A 21,914-nucleotide genomic window follows, 5' to 3' on the forward strand; every position below is an offset into this window, starting at 1 on the left:
CTTAGCTGTTTTAAAATAATCAGAAATATGACATTGATTGAAAAAAAATAAAAATTAAGCTTTACTATTATTTTAAGTATAATTCACAATTTTATATAGTAACTAAGTAAACTGTCACATTTGTTACATACTTGTCTTAATACATAATAGATTAAGTAGAATCGGATTTTTTTTAACTTTTAGCTCAATTATACAAAATAATTCCTTAATGCATTTTTTTAAACAACGAAGGGGACTTTATAGAAATTATTATGAAGTTAAGTTTTATTTTTATTCTAATATATTTAAAATTACAACAACATATAAGATGTACAATTGTTGCATATATATCTATATAATTTAATCATGAACATGTCTATTTGGTACAATGTTATGATACATTCATAAATAAAAAAAATAATTTCGGTATATTACAAATGGCAACCCTATATTATTATAATAATCATCACATTACAATGTATAAATATAGAAATATCTCAAATTAAACATAGTCAAACAAGGATATCTGAACCGATAAGAGGCGCTGCTATCGCGCTTGGTTACGTCAGAATATATATAAAACCTACTTAGACATAGGAATTGATGTAAAAGAAAAAAAAATCACATGACAGCTACAGTACAAAGAGGACCTTTTGACGTTGACAGGGGCGCTAGTGAACTGGCACAATTTAGTTAGTCTTATACCCACCGGTTCAGTTATCCTTGTCGGTTTGTATCTTGTTATATAGTTTTATTAAAAAGTTTTTTTATAATTTATAATTTCAAATTATGATATTAACTCAACAGCTGCATTTCTAAGCGTTGTTCCATGTTGTAATTTATTGTTAAATCGTATTTATAATTATTTTAAATCATTCCCCTTGATATTAAATTAATTTGTTAAATTTTTTATATTTTCAGTATACGGTAGTGTCTTTTTTAATATATTATGGACTAGTAAATGTACTTAATGTTAAAAATCTGTTACCGCAAAATAAATAATTAAATCTAAATGTTTATAATTCTATATCCAAATAAAAAAGTTCATGAATAAAATAAAATTTGTTTGTTGGCATCTTTGTTTTTTTTATACCATCACTAATGATCAGCAAAAATGAAAAACTATTTTTTTTAAATAACGGAATTGTCAACGTTCGTTTCGGCACTAGGAATATTTGATAGAATTTTCTATCGTAACAAATTATCTCATACTAACCGATGACTGGCAGCTCAGCGCGAAACACAAATAATAATGCAGGTACAAATTTTACTGAAGTGTAAATCGGTTTACTGATCTATTTCCCACAAGTGAACCGAACTGATCTGCAGGTTATCCTTTATACAACATGTCCAAAAAATTCAACGATAATTTAGTACCGGTGTAGCCAGGGCGATAACTACATAGGAAAAATTAAAAATATTCAATTCTTCGTTTAGAAGTGAAATTAATTACAGTTAAAAATAAAACATTCGTACTTTAAGTAAAAAAAGTACAAGTTCTTTGGCTGTTTTCTTGAAATTTTAGATCATTATAAGTTTCAACTAAAATTGATACGTAACCGTATCAAGAGTACCATGGCATGTAATTATCATAGTTATTTTATATACTCTTTGGTTATTGCCCGTCATCAAGATTCTAAAATGCTACCATAAAAAAATAAATCTGCAAAATTTCTAAGAACTTCCTTATCAAGAAGTAAAAATTATTATTTGGTATATTTTCCCCTACAGCCTCACTTTTTTTTTTTTATTTATTTATATAAACAAGGAATAAGATACAAATTTACAATAAAAGTGTCTATAAACCCATTGCGGGTTTGTCTAGAAACTTTGGTACTACGCTATGAAACGGTAGGTTAGTTACATTTTTTTTTTGTTTACAGCAAATTAGTGAGCTCGCTCATACCGTCATATACAGGATGTACAAACGCGTTATGAATGTATTAGACTTAGGATTTTAGATAATGATTTTTAAGTAATTTTTTATGTTTTTGTTGTTTATATTATTTTTTATATCAGTAGGTAAATTATTTATTAATGTTGGGATTATATATTCTGACGTACGCTAACCATAGACGTTGATATAATCGTGGGTCGACAATTTTTTATTTGTTACGCTTCTAGTTGTAAGTTTATGATTAATTGGGATTTGAATTTCAGTCCGAAAATATTGTTCTACTAATAAGTTATATTCTACTTTTTTATGTATTGGAATTACTTTACAATGTTTAAATAGTTTTAGAGGATCTTTGGAACAGTTCTCTTTTATTTTAGCAGGTGTTATTAGTTTTAGAATTTTATATTGTATGTTATAAATTTGATTTAGGTATGCTTTGATTGAAAAGAATAGATTTAACTAGATTTAGATTTTTAGATTTAACAGTCACTTTTAAGTCGGAACAAATAAAAGCTGTAATTTCCAAAAAGCAACCTTTCCATGTCTATAGAGGTCAGTCAGTGTCATCTGTCATTTTGACGCTCCAAAAGAAAATCGATTATGAAGTTTCAATTTGATATTGATTGATATTTAATATAGTGCGCATTTGCTTTCAATGATTTAAAATAATGTGATATGTGATTTTCAAGTTGTTTCCAAGTATTTTTGACTTTTCTAAATTACTTATAAGTGATATTAATTACTTGTAGGCATTCGTAACACTTTATTATTTTTCATTTCAAAATGGCTAAAGAAATGAGAATAAATGATTTACCATTAGAAATATTTTTGGAAATACTAGTAAGAACGGATATAGGGACAGTTGTAACGTGCCGAAGCGTTTGTAAAAAATGGAAAAATATTATTGATGAAAATGAGATAATATGGGGTAAAATTTGTGAAATTGAATTCGAACCTTTGACTCCATTGATCAAAAGTAGAGCCAAAGGTGAGATCGAATGGTGTCATGTATATTTGAACCTAGCAGTTTGGTCAAATATAAAAGAATATGAGTACAATATACATGTGCTTTGTTCAATGGTTTGTTCTGAATTTGAACCAATTATTGTTCCTGATTATGGTGTACTCCCAGTGAAAATATACAGTGATGTATCTTTCTACGATTTAGCCACCCTTGAGGTCATGCCAATAGTAATCAAAGATATTGAATGTAAAAAAATTTCCCATAATGATATTGTGACTGTTTACTTGACAAAGAACAAGTTGTATGTACAAAAATCCCCTGATTCTTCTAATCCAACAGAAGAATTGTTTGAGGCGGAGAATTTTGTATTGTGTGATAAACAATTATACTTTTACAACAACAAAGATGTATTCCAATGTGATCTTACATCGGAGACGATTACACCAAAGTTAATAATTAGTCGCAAATATGTATTCAAAGAGATAGTATACTGTGACAATGTGTTATATTTATTTACTATATGCCACAAAGCTATAAGTATTACCAATGATAACGAGGTCACAGAAACAAAGATAAATGCCCCTGTTAAATGGCTACACTATTTGTGTGATGTTCACTCTGTGAATAAATACAATATCATCTCATATTCTCATAATATGCATAAAACTAACATGCAGACAATGTTTTCCATGTTCGCATCGGGTCCACAAATTAGCGCAGTGTGCTTCTATGCTGATATTATCATTATTGGAAGAAAAAGTGGACAAATATTGTTATCTCGGATGTCACAATTAAAGGATTCAGTTCGTGAACAACAATTTGAAAAGATAGCACAACTGCCGAGTCGCAAATATGCAGTTAAAATTTGTGTTTGTGAAAGGAAATGTGGACCTCTTATTGTTATATTTACAGTAAGAGATGTTATATTGGTGGAGTATAACTTGTTGCTGCATGTAAGTAACTAAATCAAATATTAAGGAAATAATATTTCTGTGTGAAAAAGGGAAGAATGATTATAATTCAAGAAGGAAAAGCTATTTCCTGCAAATTTTATTACTAAAACAACTCAATACATTGTCTGTGTGTTCTTCCAGACTATGTTCTACATTACTATTCCAAATACCAGCAAGGTCCATTTAGCTGTTCAGGAGATACTTTTTAACAAACATCCATCCATCGAACCATCTAATATTTTGAATTTAAAATATTAGTAAGATATAATGTATTTTATAATTTTCTTGTCTCTTACAGGAAGATAAACCCAAAGGTATGTCGAAGGAAAAAAACGATATACTAAAAAGGTTGCAAAGAATTCAAGAAAGGATGAAGTCTAAGTATGCTAAAAAACTTGATGAAGAGGCATAAACAAAGATAGACTGACCGCTACAATTCTAACCGTGAGTTTCTGAGACCAAAATCTTTGTATAAAATATATTGTCATTAATCGAAGACCACATTGCGTTATTATCTTTGACAAAACAGAGATAACATTATGTTTTAAATGGAAATATCGGTTTCAGAAACTTACGTTAAATCCAACGCCAACAGAGACACATTAAATTCTGTACAGTGGCCATTACGATATTAATTTTTTTAATTTACTTTGTCAAATCGTTACAATATTAAATTTTAAAAAATTATTTTGTATAATTGTGAGATAAAATCAAGTCATATTCTAAATAAGAGTAAATGTTACATAGTTGTGTCAGAAATGTGTTTTATCGGAAATATTTTATTATTTTTAATTTATAATGTAAAATGCAATTAATATCTTGGCGGGCCAAGGTCATAAAGGTAGTCTCTCCCCGCATCGCATTACATCAAACATTGTGTTCTACGCAGCAACTCTTAAGTGTCGCTAAGAAATCTGAAAACATTTTTAATACTTTGTCTTAAATGTTGTAATGTCATGTAGTTTAGATTCTTGTCACTATGTATTGTGTGTGTAGTGATGAACTTCTTTAAGTCATGATGATGGACAAAATCGTAGGCAGAAGATGAGTTGGAAGGAAAAGAAAGACATGGTAAAAAAACATCAGGGAATGGACCATATTGCCAAAGTTGAATAACTTTTTTGCTTGGCACAGGACGGGGATGGATTTGCTGAGCTGCCGGTCAACCTCCAGTAATGGAGGATTTATAAATGTACATATTTTATTATATCCCTAACTTGGAGTTAAAGTGGTGTATGTAACATTTTTGGCTAAAATCTATGCAATATGATAAATAAATCTGGGTTGTATCTGTCTATTTAACTACCATATAAATGTTTAACCTAACTTATAACAAATTCATTTTTTATCTTAGACTACTAGTTCTAGCTTAGATATATGTAATTTAGTGCTTTGCGAGGAAGCCTATATTTGATAATATACATACTTATAAATTGTCAAGGGCGTCGCCAACCGATGATCAAGGTAGCTGCTTCCTTCCTTCGGCCACGCCCATATAAAATGTGTATGTATTTTTGTTTCGTTGTGATCTGCAGCCTCAATGGCTTTCCTGATTTAAAAGACTTATTTATCATTATCATTTAAGAGTATTTTATTGTATATTGTTTTCTTTATTATTTTAATAATATTAACTTTTTAATATTATGCATACTTTTACGGAAAAATAGACCTTCTATTACTATTTACTAAGGAAGTTTTTCCAACAAGTCATTGTTATATTTTTACGCTGCTTTGTAGGACGGCTTCATAATTATGTGTGTAGTAATTGTAATAGTAGTAAGTGCATATTAAAGATCTTATTGTAATATTTAGGCTTTTATTTTTTTCTATATCAAAGGGCGAGAAGAGAAAAAATAACGAATGGTAAGCTTATTTATCTTAAGCTTAAAGTTCAATATAGTGCAATACGGTACAGTGACTAAAACGTCAAAAATTGAAGGTCTAAGCGTTCCGTTACGACTTCCAATAGTAAGGGAAGGACTGGACGGATTATAGTTAGAAAACAAGGGAATGAAACAAAGATCTAATCTATATATCGTATAGATTTGGTCTGCAGTAACAATTCTCCATAAAATTATTTACAAATACATACAACATCCACAAATAGTTATGAAATATGCATAATATTTTTCTTACATATTGATTTTCATCGCTTTCTTTATCTATGGTAGTTGTTTAAAATGTCAATTGTCAAAATGGATTTGTCTGTGGTCAAGTCACAAGACCTTTTATTTGTTTACATTTTTTTTTATAATTTTTCAAAAGGTTTTTAGGTAACATGATTTTAAATTGTACTTGTATTTCGATTGGTTTTTCTTTATTTATTATTTGTTTCTCTTACAGATGCTAAAATAAGTTACGTAAAGTAGCAAGACGTTTAAATGGAGGAGAAAATCCAAATAAACGATTTACCATTAGAAATATTTATTGAAATTTTAATAAAAATCGATGGTATATCTGTTGGGAAATGCAGAAGAGTGTGTAAAAGATGGAGAGATTCAATCGATGGAAGCGATCAAATATGGCATGAAATGTGTCGAAAAGAATTCAAATATTCCTCTCAAATAGCTAAGCGAAAAGCTGGGAACGATTGCCGATGGTATCATGTGTATAAGAACCTTAAATTATGGCTGAATATTACAAAATATGATAAAAAAGTGCGGGAATTTTACAAATTTTCTCTACACGATAAATCACACGTACTCGAAATTGATTATGGAGTGTTACCGTTGAAGGACGCAAGGGGCGTTGTTTTCTACGATATAAGTACACTCAAGTACATTCCTGTTGCAATTTCTGATGTAACTTGCAGTAAAATAGCTAATAACGATAATATAACAGTTATTCTTACAAAATCAGGATTATATGTACAAAAATGTGTTGATTCCAATAATACCACAGAAGAGTTTTTTAAGGCAGATAATTTTGTGCTTGCCGGAGATGAATTGTATTATTATAAAAGTAGAGATGTATATAAATGTGATTTGACATCACCAAATTTATCATCAAATTTGCTATTACATTGCAACTATAGTATAAAAGAAATCCAATATTGTGGTAGGATACTACATTTGTTCACAACATGTGGCAGAATTATAAATATCACTAAAGACAATATATCTGAAAAGTTGATAAACTGTCCGATAGAATGGGTAAAGCATTTGAGGAATATTTATGCAATAAATGACCGTAATTTTGTCTGTTATTCTCGTCACATATTTAAATTGGATACAGATCTGTATCATCATTTATATTTAGAATTTCCACCGATAACAGCTTTATTTTTTTACGCGGATATAGTCCTTATAGCAACAAGAGCTGGTGAGTTACTATTGTACCGTTTATCTAGTCAAAAAAAAGGAAGAATGTCTAGACCTATATTTGAGACATTGACAATTTTTCCTGAAGGAAAATTTGCTGTGCAATTGGATGTTTGTGAAAGGAAAAATGGACCTTTGATAGTAGCATCTACATTCTTTGAGATTATTCTTGTGGAGTACAACTTTTTTCCTCATGTAAGTTATATTTAATCCTTAGAAAAATATTACTAGATCAGTCTTTCAATGCAAATTAGGTCAAAGTATAATCACAGCATCGGTGGCTCAGGGTCAAGCACTTGACTTGCAATCTGCAGGTCCTGGGTTTGAATTCCCCCATGTACCAATGTGTTTTTCGATTTCTGCTTACATATGTACATTTATCCGACATTGTTACAGTGAAGTTAGACATTGTGATGCAACCTGCTCATATTTGAGAAGAAATTCAAAGATATATATGAAGTCAACCAACCCGCACTTGGCCAGCGTGGTTGACTATGGCCTAGTCATCCCTAAATTAGGGTAGGCTCCAAGCCCCTTGGTGGGGATATGTAGTGAACTGATGATGATGACAATCAGAGCAATTGTATGTAGACTTATTTAAATTTAATTAAAAATAATTAATTTCATTTTTATAGGAAGAAGAACCCAAGTGCAGTTTTCCAGTGAACAAAATCAGCATGTATAAAAGATTACTGAGACTCAAAGATAGGCTACAGTCTACATAGATGGGCATAGATGAACACCTCGGTGTTCATGCTGCTGGTTTCCCCCTTCTCTTATAAGAAATAAAAAGAAAGGATATAGGGTCTTAGCGGGCAACACAGGGGATCCATTTATATCTTAATCTAACCGCCCTCTTATGTCCGGTGCCCTGGACGGCCCTATTCAATGCTGACCAGATACATGGTTGTGGGTTAAATCCACCATTTGATTATTGTTATAAAGCATATTTATACAAACCTAGAGCTTAATTGGTACAGTTACAAGATAATATTTGTAAATTTTAATTTTGTGAAGAAAAAAACTTTAGTGTGTGGGTTTTGTATGGTTGTTGTGTGAAACCATACAAAATTTTTTTGTTGTTAATTTATAAAGTTTGTGTGGTGTTTTTTTGAATAGTTGTTGATTTTGAATAAGCTATAGAAATATTTGATTGCTTAAGTTATTACTATTCTTGATTAATTGTCTTTGAATTTGAAATTTAATACAATAATATTAATTAACAATAATCCAGAGACAATTTTATAGCTATCAAAGTATTGTATTGTTGAAATTTTCTTCATACTTTTATTTTTTCTTAATTGTTAAGCGAATGTTTTTGTTGCATAATATGTTGTGTGTGATTAAATGACAGGACTAAGGCTAAAATGTCACTGTGCATGTGTATGTCTTTGTGCAATCTTTGTACTGAAAATGTCATAGATAAAAAAATAAAAATCTAACCTTTTTTGTTTTATTTTGTATGCTTTCATTAAATTTTTACTACCTAAATATAAAATCACGACCGTCTGTTTTTTCTCTTTGAAAAACTAAGAATTTCAAACATATGTTTTACTAGCTTTCGCCCGCGGCTTTGTCCGCATGGTATAAAAAAATTAGAAGCCTACGTGTTCTTCCAAATTAATTTGTACATTTGTGCCAAATTTCATAGAGATCTGGAGATACCTACGAACAAACATCCATCTATACATCCAAACATTTGCATTTCTAATATTAGTAAGATTCGGCAGTGAATTAAAGATATTAAGTGAATAAAAAAATAATAACCCGATTTCGTCGTTCTTTCCGTAATCGTCTACGACATTATGGAAAGAATAGAGGTCTAATGAAACAGACATCCATGAAAATCTACCCTTCAATGAATAAGAAAATAAAATAAAGTCCTCAAACAAAATGAAGTATAAAACCAAACTTTAATAAAGTAATTAAACATAGGTACTACATATAAAAAAGGGTTGACAGAATAATTGAAGCGAAATTATCCGTGGAAATGTTTCGGGGCCGTGTATTGTTAATTTGTCGTCGCAATTTGATGTTAATAAGGTTCCGTAGCTGAGGGGGGTCGGAATTAAAAGGATCACAAAAGGGCCACCCCTTTTAGTCACGGTTCGCTTGTGTTGGCGGCTTTAAATGTCAAACAGGCCGATGTTGGGGGTTGTTTTTGCGAGACTGTATTGTGCGAATTTCAAGGAAATCTCTTCTTATAATGACCATCAGGATATTGTAAATGTCATTATCTTTACTATGTTGATTGACGTAAATAAAAATTAATATATCATAGTCTATCAGAGCGATAGGCAGACCATGAATTTTTATTTAATTCATTTCAACTCCACAAATAATATGATTTATATCACGTCACAATACTAAAATCGCAAATAATTGCACATAGAAGTAGATATTTATTTTTAATCTGATTCTCTGACTTCAAAAATAGACTTTTTGACAGATCTGATTAATTGTTATTTCAAAACTACGCGGGAAAATATTGCCGTCTTCTTTAGGAAATAGCTTATGTTTTCCATTTTACAAACTAATAGAGAAATATGACCGACTTGTCGTTGGTTATAAATATTTAATGAGTGTAAGTTATTTTAGCGGACAAGGGGATTGTCTTAGAAATGGATTACCCGAGCAACTCTATCCCGGGAGAGTCGTAAAACACAACTTAGTAAAATAGCTGTGGGGAAGTAACTTCATACTTGATACTTAAATATGTCACAAATATTCGCATTTATGTCTTTTTAAAAGCTCTAAAGGATAATTTTTTAAATGAAACTCTTTAGAATTTCTCTATGGTTTTAGACATTTATTAATAACAATCCTTTGGAGCGAATGGCGCGCTTACATTACCAAGTCAGGTGTCAGAATCATTAGTGAGGGGACATAGACGTCAATATTTTGATAAGACTAGTGTTGTGACAGTACAGAGTGTTCGATTTTCTTCCTAACAATAGAAAACACACGTACCAAAACTTTAAAGTGGTTCGACCAAGAGACGCGTGTAAATCAATTGATCTGGATCAAAAAATCAAGTCAGATAATTTCGAACCGTTGAGCTGTGGGTGAAATAAAGTAGTTGTTCACGGCTCAATACGATGTAACCGACGAGGCGACATCCAGCCTGCTAGTCACAGAGCTATACCGCATGTGCTGTTCGTTATAAAAGATGCCGCGCTTAACATCGCTTACAAATTGAGCTCAGCTACAAATCAGTTCACTGAGCTGTTTTCCATAAGCAAACATTGATCGGATCTGCAAGTCAAGTTAAGTTGAGTTATCAATGACTATAACGACCACATTGAAGGCACGCTCCAAGTAAAAGTATTTCCATGTCATGATTGTACACGGAATGCCTTTTAGTTCTTTTTTCCTTCCCATTCTCTATTAGAAAAGGAATCATCTTGGATATATCCGGGGAGAGGATGAATAGCAAAAGTAAATAGCCATTCTCAGTCTATCATCTCCCTCAGGGGAGATGATAGACTCTGTTTCTGTTTTTATTTTATTCCAAAGAAATTTGTACCCGTTTTATTTATACACAAAATGTCTGCTTTTCTTTCGCAGTGACGAATAACAACAGGACCATAATTCCACGAACTTTTTGTATCTGTTTCGTTTACCATAAACATTGTAACGATTTTTTATTACCTCTTGATCGTTTTGTTTATGGTGTCCGTTTTAATTCTGACTATTACACGTAATTTGTTTGCTGCGTTTTAAAAAGAATTTAAACCTATTTTAATATAAATACTTGTTTAGATCGCAGGGTGGGCAATTCCATTGGTATTGGAGTTTTATTGGGCAGTGTTTTTGACATTAAGATGTCACTTGCCCTCTTCTATCTAAAAAAAAACTGGCACTCAATTTTCTTCATTGTCCTTCCGTACCAAGCAGAATGTAAAATAGTTTAATTCCAATCTATTGATTTTGACTTTGTATGTAAAGTTTAAAAAAGCTTAACTACGAGTTTCTGCATCAATCATTCGAAAGTCGATTTAATACCGAAACATATGTCTTTTATACGTCACTGTCACTTTCTCCACTATTGTCTATGTTTAAAATACGTCCTTAAACACTTCCCGTTTACATTAAAGTTTAATCAAGCTAAAACAAACAACTTAAAACTATCAAAATACGAGACAATACCAGCTTAATTTATATGATACCATTAAATAACACGTCTGTCAGTACATTGACTTACAAGCTACAAACAATAAACTTGTGTTAAATAAATACGCGTCCTATCACTTTGTTCAAATGTTTACGTTTGCCTTTAAAGACCTAATCCAAGTCAACTGACGCGAAATGTGTAAACAGGACGGCGTCGCCTTGTGAAGGTTCCGTTTGACTACATAGTTTGTTTAAGACGTTGTTCTTAGAACATCTGCGTTGAACAATTGTATTATACTATGATTATAGAGAAACGGACTAAGCATTAACTTGCAGCCTTTGCCTTTTCTGTCGTTGTACTTAGTTCGCAGAGTTGAGGTAAAAATGACAAGTCTTTGCAAACGTTTACAGTAACTCAAAAACTTACTCAAACAAAACGAGTACACAATTAAGCAAGGTTAAGAGTTATTTTTTTTTTATTTGACAGATGGGATTGATTTCCAGATCCTGTCTTTTAAATGTCTTACATTTTAGATTAACGCCGCGTATTCAATTTAAACCGCGCCGCCATCTTTGAAATGTGCAACGGGCTTTAGATGAAAAGTAAACAACCATAGATTAAACTATGATGCAGTTTTGATGGTAGACTATAGACAATGAAAACTTTGAGGTTATTGTTCTATGCATAGACGTAATAAAAAAGTTTTTACTACGTCTATGACTATATGCCACATTCAGAGATGTTTAATGGTTACTAAGCCCCTTAGTGTAGATTTCTCATTCTAAATTTACAATAAGTAACTTCCTTAAACAAGCTTGAGTTTGTTAGTATATTTAATATTTTAAGAGTAAAGCTTTTTCATCTATTTCTTTGACTTTTAAGTCTTACTAAGTGTTAGATGGGATTTTGCGGAAATTATTTATTTTCAGCTATCTTACTAATATTATAAATGCTGGATGTATGTATGGATGAAAGGTATCACCCCAACTGCTAACCGAATCTTGATTAAATTCGACATAGAGAACATCGTCTGGAAGAACACATAACTTACTAAAGTTCCTTTTTAATTTCACACGGATACGTCGCGGGTTATAGCTTGTTTGATATAAAAATACATGTAACATAACAATAAAGATATGTTTGTTGTACGTTATAAAAAGATATTTCAATTTCTAGCAGCAGTATAAACATAAATGTTGTTGCAGAATGTAGTTGTAAGTACGTAGAAGCGCATTAGTCCCCCTGTCTGCCGCGCTGAATAGTTCGTGTACACAACTTTCAGGTTATGTGAAAATATACGAAACATAAGTTAGAAGAGAAAGCGACAAATATATTTAATAACTAGTGTTACTAATATGCGAATGTTTGGATGGATGTCTATTAGAAGGTATTGTCAGAAGAGAAATAAAGATTTTTTAATTACTTGCGGACGGAGTCGCTGGCGACAGCTAGTATAAATGAGATTAATTGTCCGGGTTATATTTAATTTATTGAATATAGAAGCAATATCTTTAATAATTATTTATTCATTCACATTCATTTTAATTGTTTAATATTCGTATACTAATGTAGTAAGTGGTCTTGTTTAAAGCTCAAATTCGGTAATTATTTTTGGAAATAGTCAGTTTAAACGTTTAAAGCATTTAAATTGGTTTGCTACAAGAACAATTAAACGCTAAATTATCACATACTTGTAAGGAATATTACTTGATCTTAGGTCTCTATCAGTTTGAAAACGAAGATTTCATTTGCAAATCGATTTCTAAAGGAATAAATAGCTAATAGTACTTTTTACGCCGATTTTTATGCAACCATGGTGGCATTTCCCCCGCACCCCCTATTGTTTACTATTTCTTGGGGTTAGGGGGAGGGGTATGGTTAACATGGATACATGAGACTGTAATTCACAGACCTGTGGCGCCTCTTTCTGTCCAGCGTTCTGCCGACATTAGTATCTCTTCTAGGTATTTGTGCGTTCGCGTTTGCCTTGTACCACATTTTTTTTCAGTGGTATGAAAGGCGACGTCGTTGGTTCGCTTACGTAGTGCTTGCGGCCGCTCTCACGCCGTAAAGAAATGCGCGATACGCGCTCCTACACGAAGGTACAGACACTCCGACGTGTTTTGAGTGTTTATAAGTGTTTGCAGGTCTGTACTTACTAACGCTGTTGTACATAGTCTGTCGACACAAGACAAACTGGTCACTGATTAAAAAAAACATGGCAGTCAGTACCAGTTTGATGCTTCAATTAGCCTTGTTAATTATTCGCGTTTAAACCTTAAAGGCGAGGCTTGTAAATTTTGCGTTGGGCGAAAGGGACAAGAGTGATTGCAAAGCGTTCGTCGGTAGAGAGCAGCCAACAAATCGCCTGTGCAAATGACGGATAAATGTCGATAACCCATCGATAAATTAACAAAATAATAATATAATATTTCTAGACCACAGAGGGAATGCGCTTCTTATGAATTTTTAAATTAAAAACTCCAACATCGTGTCAGTATAAGCCGACATATTCTGTGTCGTCAACACTGGACAAGCTCTGTATATCCGTAGTTAGGACTACCGACAATAAACCTTGCGTCATTACGTGAACTTCTCGACTCGTACTTTGTATGCGTTTTCTTATTGCACGTACAACACGTAAGATTCTTTGTTCACTGCTTTGTTATAAAGAATGATCTTAAACTTCTTTGTTGTTACGTTTTCTCTTCTAAATAAAGTTTATTTTTAAACAGATTAAACTAAGAGTTTGTCTGTAATAAATTTAAAAAGTATTTAATAGATTTTTATTTTTAATCAATGGATCGAATGATAAATCAGAAAGAGTAATGTATTTGTTAAGCAAAACGCATATATGTACAGCACGTGTACGAAGTTTGGATGGATGTATGTTTGTTATAAGATATCTCCAGAATGGCTGTATGGATCTATATGTAATTTGGCATAGATGTAGAACATAGTCTGTAAGAACACATAGGCTACTTATTAATTTCTTTTTTAATTAAACGTGGACGTTAGTCGTGGATGACAGCTAATTGTTTATGTATTACATAACTAAAGCATCTACATTATATAGAAAATTAATCCTTGTGTTATTAGATTGAAATATTGGAAGGGGGAGGGGGTAAAAGGTAGGGGGGTGGTGTTACTTTGTCAGTATAAGCCATTTTTATGCTGCGAGATAAGAAATATGTGCGAAAAGTGTGAGATCATCATAAACGTTGAGGTAAAATAAATGGAAGGAGCAATTTATATATAAGTTTGTGTTAAATTGACCAGCACATTTTAATAAAATGTTTTTTAAATCTTGAAAATGTAATTGTTGCTACATTTGATATAACGAGGTAATTAAAGATACAGATGAAATGAGAACATCCTTTTGGATGTTGATTAAAACACAGTATTTTCTTGTAGTGTTTTTTTTCTTAATTTGTTTTAATGTGTGTTTTTTGCTACTTAAATTTTGGTTATTTAAAAAAAAAGGACCTGGAATACCGAGCTTTGCTCGGTATTTTTTTTAATTGTGTTATTTGGAATTATTAATAAAATGATGAAATATGAATAATATTTTTCGATCTTACCGATAGAAAAAGTTAAGTTTATGTTTAAGTTGATTATCGATAAAACACGAACAAAATGACATTTTGTAAAAAATGATTCCTAGCTAGATCGATTTATCGCCCCCGAAACCCCCTATATACTAAATTTTATGAAAATCGTTGGAGCCGATTCCGAGATTCCAATATATATATACAAGAATTGTTTATTTAAAGATATAAGATAAGATATGTTTTCTTTTTTATTAATCTCCTGAATTTGATTAGGTAATACCTTTTTGCTAGTATGCAGATCGAAATGAATACTAAAATCTTTTAATATCTAAATGAAAGTGAAAATATCAAACTTGTATTGCTGTAGTTGACACATCTAGACAATTTAATTCTACGTAGGACCTTTAAGTCTCCTTCATGAAGTGCTCAAATGGAAATTTCCAGACAGACTTAGTTAAACGTCTAATATTTACGTACTTTAGATAGATTTTAATAAAAGGGAGAGCCGTCTTTTACATGACTTGGATTATAAGATGGAATTAACTGTGGCTTTCCACTACTGAATTATTCGTACGAAAACATTGTGTACTTTTCGATTATAAAAAAAGTTAATAATTTGTTTTCTTTTGTTACGTTAAAACAAATCAAATGCAATATATTGTTAGCGAATAAGTAAAAGATGAATCTAGTTACTTAAATGCGATAGAGAGTTAAAAAATATAACCTAAAATTAAGTAAAAATAATTTTCACGTATTTAAGAATGTGAGAATTATGTTCCAAAGTTCGAGTTTTCAAAGTTATTTTAAGCTAAAATCATATGCAGGATCTAGTACATTAACAGAAGACCTCGATTATTGTAAATCTATCCATTGTTCGACCAAAAGACGTCCAATTAAGTCAATTCGAATTTGAACTTTACATGCATTAATTGAGACATAGTCCCGAGGTCTAAGTTGGCAAGCCTCCAATGTTCCAAGTATTAACAACTTCGACTTAATCTCGTTAAACCGGAGCTGAATTGTTTTGTTTTTTAGTTTGAGAAAACCTTTTAACAGCTAAAGTAAAGATCGGCGAAAAAATTGTCTGTAAATGTTTTGTTTAGTGCAGCGTATTTTAAATAATATGATAAACTAGAAGACTGTGGATAGGTTATTACTTCTTACTAATATTATAAATGCGAATGTTTTGATGGATGGATGTTTGTTTGAAGGTATCTCCTAAACTGCTGAACTGATCTCGATGAAATTTTGAAATACATATAGAACATAGTCTGGAAGAACATATAGGCTACTAATTAAGTTTTTTTTTTAATTCCGTTCAGGACATCGTGGGCGACAATTAGTCTAATAAATAAATTACTGTTTAAATTATCTTTGAATATAAGTTTTTAAAATTTTAATGAAATATCAAGCCAATTAAGGTAGTAAGTGACCAAAAAAATCTTCGAAAAAATTGTTACTTATTTTATAAAATACATTTTCCTGATTTGATTGCTTTATAGCAAACTAGTTGTCGCTCGCGACTCCGTCGGGGAGGTACTAAAAATATTAATTAGTCGCCTATTGTGTGTTCTTCCAGACTATGTTCTATATGTATGTCAAATTTCAGCGAGATCTGTTCAGTCTTTTTGGAGATATCATCAAACAAACATCCATCGATCCAAATATTCGCATTTATAATATTAGAGAGAAACAGAGAACAGAGAATATGCAATTTTTAAGTAGTAAAAATAAAATTTCAACTAAAGGAAATAAATTCGGAATACATCATTAGAATTCTGAACACACACTTGGCTACATTTCACTGGTCCACAGCTAGGACGGTTTCAGTCAGATATTTGTTGAGTTAGTGTTTTGTGTTGCTTACGGAATATCTAAGGAGATTATCGTTTCTGAATTCATCTTACTAATATTATAAATGCGAATGTTTGCATATATAAATAGATAGATGTTTTTTGGAAGGTAATTTAAAGAATGGCTCAACATCTAGATAAAATTAGGCATGGATGTAAAATATTGTCCGGAAGAACACATAGGCTACTTAGTAATATTTTTTAATACCGCAACGACGAAGTCACGAGTGACAGAGTACATAATAAAATAATATATAACCAGAAATATTTATATAAGACGTCGATCTATGTAATGTTATATTTTCCAAATAACTTGGTGTGGTATTTTTATGATAAAACATCAATTTTACGATAGATGGCGTTAGTTGTACCATTTTTAGATCATGAAAATTGACATTTCATTTGTCTGGACAAACGTAGAGATAATTTCATTTCACTATAATATATCTGCTATTTAATGGTTACTTAAATTATTTGTAATCTGTTTAAATAGGTCTCTTTATACAACTATTGTTGATGGTTAAATATTTATGTTTTCATACTTTACAAACTTACGTCTAAAAGGCTTTAAAATACTTAAACGTAATTTAGTTTCTATTCTAGATGAAAATCTCTTAATTTAACTATTACTTTGTACATGAGATAAAAGGCTAAGAGTTGTATTTTGAGCTTTTCAACTATTGAATTGAAAGTTCAAAACGGAACTTTTAATGTTATTTGATTTAGACATTTAGCGTGGGATTTAATGTGACATGTGTAGGCTTTTATTAAGGTAAAGGCGGTCCTGTTGCAACATACTAGAGTAATAAGAAGAATATTCCATAAAGCTTTGAGCTTTAACCGCACCCCCCCGATCAGTTTGATTCTGACCGTCTAAGAGAACGGTTGTGTTAGTGAGCTATTTACGTTACGATTTTACGAACGAATTTTAGTACGTAATTTTTTTGGGAGTGTGTGTTTTGTGTTGTTCAAGTTTAAAGGTTAAACAGTTTGGATTTGAATGTTCAACACCCGAGGGGTTTGTGAAAAATTGAACGATATTTGAACGGTATGTAAAATATTTTTTAATTAAAACGTGTTTTATATTTTTTGTTTGTTGATATTTGTAATGGAAGTTGGTTTAAATGAAAATGTTTTATGAATACGGAATTTTTATTTATAAGCGAAAATTACACAGTTCTTTGTTGAAATATTTTTTAAAACATAATTTTTAGTTTTATTTTTATGTTCTATTACTGAAGCATTTTATTTTATTTATAGCATTTTACTAATTATTTTCAACAATTTTTAAAATCGTTTATTAATCTATACTAATATTATAAAGCGGAAGAGTTTGCTTGTTTGTTTAAACGCGCTAATCTCAGGAACTACTGGTCCGATTTGAAAAATTCTTTTTTTGTTGGATAGTCCATTTATAAAGGAAGGCTTTAGGCTATATAACAATACGCTGCGACCAATAGTTTTCTTTAATTCCGCGCGGACGGAGTCGCGTGCCGCAGCTAGTCAGAACATATAAAATCATTTTGAAATTCAAGAAAAGTGAAACATTTACATTTAATAAAATTCTTTATCTATTTTTTTTATTTCTGTATATTTTTATATGTTATAGGGTTTCATCTCTTGTTTTATAAGATGTTACAACGCCATACTTTGTCGGATGATTTTTTAAAACCTAATTATAAAAACCTGGACAACGTTCAATTACATTTTAGCTTAAATATATGTCGACCCTTTTATTGCATGCTGTTATTAGACATTAGCAGAAATCATAATTTTTCTACCGAAATTCGATCTTGACAAATAAACACCAAAATATGATTCATATTTAAGGTTAAACATATCCTTTTTACCATAACCATGATGACGTCTATATCAATCATCGGCGTTCAAAGGGTTAAAACAGGTGTTTAATTTGGTATTTCTCGGCGGTATTTCCAAACCGCTACGACTTAGGGTCCTTCAAGAAGCGAGCTTATCAACGCGACGCATCTGCGGTTCCTCTGGTGTTGCTGATGTTCATGAGCGTCGTTGAACAACTCGGTGTTCCTGCTGCTCGTTTGCCCCCTTCTGTTATAAAAAAGAAAGTGTCTAAGCATTTTTTGGAGTAATACAGGAATTAATATTTTGCTTAGACTCCGTCAAAATCGGTCCAATCCAGAGATTACCCGAAACAGACCAAGACTTGCGGACAGGTAGACAAACAAAAATTTTAAAGCACATGTTCGCGAAACAAATGATAATTTATTTGTTATTACATACAGACACTCCAATTTTAATCATATCTTTAGATCATAGAATCACATCGGTAGGTGTAGGCTTACTACAAGTTGGATTGAACGTAAAGTGATACGATAAAGACGAACATTAGTGACAAAAATGTCGAAGGATATATATCGAGAAGGATGACTTGATAGCCTTCCATATAGAGCGAAAAAAAGATAATTGTATTAGGTCATGGTTCATACAACTGAGAGAAGAGAAAATATGGCTTAAAGGAAATGTAAAAACAATTATAAGTATTAATATTATAAATGCAAATGTTTAGATAGATGGATGTTTGTTAGAAGGTATCTCTATGACGGCTGTATGGATTTTGCTGAAATTTAGCATAGATATAAAACAGTCTGTAAGAACACATAGACGGAGTTACGGGCGACAGCTAGTAATATTATAAATGGGAATGTTTGGATGTATGTTTGTTAAAAGGTATCTCCAGAACGACTGCATGGATCTTGCTAAAATTTGGCACAGATGTAGAACATAGTCTGGAAGAACACATAGGCTATTAATTAAGTTTTTTTAATTCGGTGCGTATGTAGTCGCGATAGCTAGCAGTAGAATATTTTGTATTATGTAATAATTTATTATTATTTTGTGTTCATTTGTGAACAATGACGTCTGGAATTCCTTCTCATTAAGATGGCTTGTTTAATATTCAATGAGTCCGCAACTGGCGGTACAATTTGAAATACGTTTTATCTTAAATAGAAATTGTACAAATTTCCATCAGAAAGTAATTTCCAGTTAGAATTTATTTGTGATACAATTTTGGCTTTATTATTTTACTTTTAAGAATTATTTATCGTTTGTTTTTTAAAGGTTAAAATAAAAGTATTATATGATATTAGACAAAAGCTGTCGGCCGCGACTCCGTTCTCGCGAAATTAAAAAAAACATAACTAGTAGTTAGTGTTCATCCAGACTATGTTCTATATGTATGCCAAATTTCAGCCTTTCTGTAGATACCTTCAAACAAACATCCATCATCTAAACATTCGCATTTATAATATTAGTAAGATAAGTTGGCAGTAGCCAGCAACTTCGACCGTGCGGTGTTAAAGAATTTTTCAAATACGTTCAGTAGTATAGGAGCCTTCAATGCAAACAAACAAAATAAATCTTTCCTCTTTATAAGTTTAGATAGCCTAATTCATTTGTCTTTTATACTGTTTGGAAATCATGTTAATTAGACGTCTCTACTGTCGAAAAACAAATATATTTAAAAACTTTTTAACAGTGGTAGAGCCCGCTTTAACATCTTCGCACGAATCGGCCCGGCTCGTCCAGTGAAATACCACGACCACACAGAAGACAGGCGTGAAGTGAAAGCAATTCCGCGTTTCGTCTGATAAGTGTGCGTCCCGGAGGCCAAAATTAGTCCTCTTTCCCTTCCCACCCTTTTTCTTATAAGGAAGGGATGGGAAGTGGAAGTGGACTTTCCGGATGAGAGGATGCATGGAAAGGGAAAATATTTTATTTCTGTGCATCCTCTCCTCCTTCGATCAAAGGTAGGCAACGCATATGCAATTGCGTATGTCTATGGCCAACGGTCGCTTCGCTATTTCAGCGATTTCAGGTGACCGCTCGCTCGTTTGCCACTTTATGATATAAAAAAAAACTATTTTTTCCATAGACGTGACCACAGTGGACATTTAAAGATATTTCATTGCAAACTAGATTTAAAAAGAAAGTGATATCACAACATTTCCCAGACAAATCATCATTTTTTATCCAACTTACATCTATTAACATTTTTATTAAGACAACCATATAAGTATCGGGAAGTATACGATCAGACGAGTTTCTTTCCGAGAAATTGTAAACTCTATGAAGGTTGTTGTCATTAAGTTTTCATTATCAATAAATTCAACGAATGATTTATTATACTTTCATATTCATAGCTGTTGCCCGCGACTCCGTCCGCACAGAATAAAAAAAACATAATTAGTACCCTATGTGTTCTTCCAGACTATGTTCTATATGTAATTCAAATTTTAAAGAGATCCATTCAGCCGTACTAGAGATACCTTCAAATAAACATACATCTATCTAACCATATGCATTTATAATATTAGTAAGAACAAAGATAGAAAGATTGTGAATTTTATAATAATCAATTCACGAAGTTTTCGTAAGATTACGCGGAGTGGGGGAGAGGGGAATGTCGCTGCGAAGGGGAATGGTTACGTAAGATCTCATCAATCTTATCTTTTTATCATCTTGGATTAAAATGACACAATTTTGGAGAGTGTGCAATATTAAACTTCAAAGGAATTTATCGCTTGACTTGTTAACTTTTGTCCCTGTCTTTTTAAACAAAACGAAAAGGATGGCAATATATTTGTTGCCATGAAAACCAGTGTTTATAAGAAAGCCTTTTTAGGCACAGAGAAATAAAGATTATAAATATATTAATGTTTTTATGCAAGATATTTAATGATTGATTGATGCAATTAAACTTTAAAAAATACCTAACCACAATTTGGTTGATTCCCATTGGGGAGATCAGCCTACCAAAAAAGGACCAAGTAAGTATATTTTTTCAGAAACCAAAGAATCAAAAAGATTTCCCATTGGGCCAATTAAGTCTATAGAATGAAAAAAATCCAACAGGCCAACGGTAAAAATATCCCATCGAGCCAAATGATCGGTAATCCGATCGGCCCAACAGGAAACACACATTTATTTAAACTATTCTAAGATATATAATTAGTTATTACTAGGAATTAAAAAAAACACAGTTAATAATTTCTCCCAGAATATATACTATATGTATGTCAAATTTCATCGAGATCCGTTAAGATGTTCTGGAGATACGTTCTAACAAATAGCCATCCAACTATCTAAACCAGTCTTTCCCAAAGTGGGCGATATCGCACCTTTGTGGGCGCTGCAGATCTCAAGTTGCGGGTTATAGTAAAAGTTTCGTTTAGAATTCTCCGTTAATATACATATATAGGTCACAATAATTAATTAATTTAATTTGAAGTTATAGTGGTTTTT

General features: G+C 31.6%; 3 protein-coding genes across 5 annotated transcripts in view; all 3 read left to right on the forward strand.

The window, feature by feature from the left end:
- Window positions 1–2,488: 2,488 nt before the first annotated feature.
- LOC106125814 (uncharacterized) lies at window positions 2,489–5,087 on the forward strand. Of its 2 annotated transcripts, XM_013323198.1 has the most exons (3): window positions 2,489–3,793; window positions 4,092–4,237; window positions 4,361–5,087. In XM_013323198.1, the coding sequence occupies exons 1-2, from the start codon at window positions 2,660–2,662 to the stop codon at window positions 4,203–4,205; spliced, it is 1,248 nt and encodes a 415-aa protein (XP_013178652.1). In that variant the 5' UTR covers window positions 2,489–2,659; the 3' UTR covers window positions 4,206–4,237; window positions 4,361–5,087. The 2 variants fall into 2 exon arrangements, with proteins under 2 accessions (XP_013178652.1, XP_013178651.1); XM_013323197.1 differs by having other exon boundaries at window positions 2,490–3,793; window positions 4,092–5,087.
- Window positions 5,088–5,990: 903 nt separating this feature from the next.
- On the forward strand, window positions 5,991–8,218 carry LOC106125680 (uncharacterized). Its single transcript, XM_013322967.1, has 3 exons — window positions 5,991–6,066; window positions 6,137–7,308; window positions 7,749–8,218. The coding sequence occupies exons 2-3, from the start codon at window positions 6,175–6,177 to the stop codon at window positions 7,836–7,838; spliced, it is 1,224 nt and encodes a 407-aa protein (XP_013178421.1). The 5' UTR covers window positions 5,991–6,066; window positions 6,137–6,174; the 3' UTR covers window positions 7,839–8,218.
- Window positions 8,219–17,579: 9,361 nt separating this feature from the next.
- Window positions 17,580–21,914, forward strand: part of LOC106125849 (nephrin-like) — a 44,982-nt gene continuing 40,647 nt past the window's right edge. For both annotated transcript variants that reach the window (XM_013323258.1, XM_013323259.1), the window contains exon 1: window positions 17,580–17,679. The gene's annotated coding sequence lies outside the window, so the exon portion shown is untranslated. The remainder of the gene's footprint in view (window positions 17,680–21,914) is intronic.

The sequence above is a fragment of the Papilio xuthus genome, unplaced genomic scaffold (genome assembly GCF_000836235.2).
Source record: "Papilio xuthus unplaced genomic scaffold, Pxut_1.1 DF825783.1, whole genome shotgun sequence".
Taxonomy (NCBI): Eukaryota; Metazoa; Arthropoda; class Insecta; order Lepidoptera; family Papilionidae; genus Papilio; species Papilio xuthus.

Excerpts from the sequence above, each read along its gene's own strand:
- LOC106125814 (XM_013323198.1), top strand. The coding sequence starts at position 2,660 with ATGGCTAAAGAAATGAGAATAAATGATTTACCATTAGAAATATTTTTG. Across the intron at positions 3,794-4,091 it reads AGTATAACTTGTTGCTGCAT|GAAGATAAACCCAAAGGTAT; the intron begins GTAAGTAACTAA and ends TGTCTCTTACAG.
- LOC106125680 (XM_013322967.1), top strand. The coding sequence starts at position 6,175 with ATGGAGGAGAAAATCCAAATAAACGATTTACCATTAGAAATATTTATT. Across the intron at positions 7,309-7,748 it reads AGTACAACTTTTTTCCTCAT|GAAGAAGAACCCAAGTGCAG; the intron begins GTAAGTTATATT and ends TCATTTTTATAG.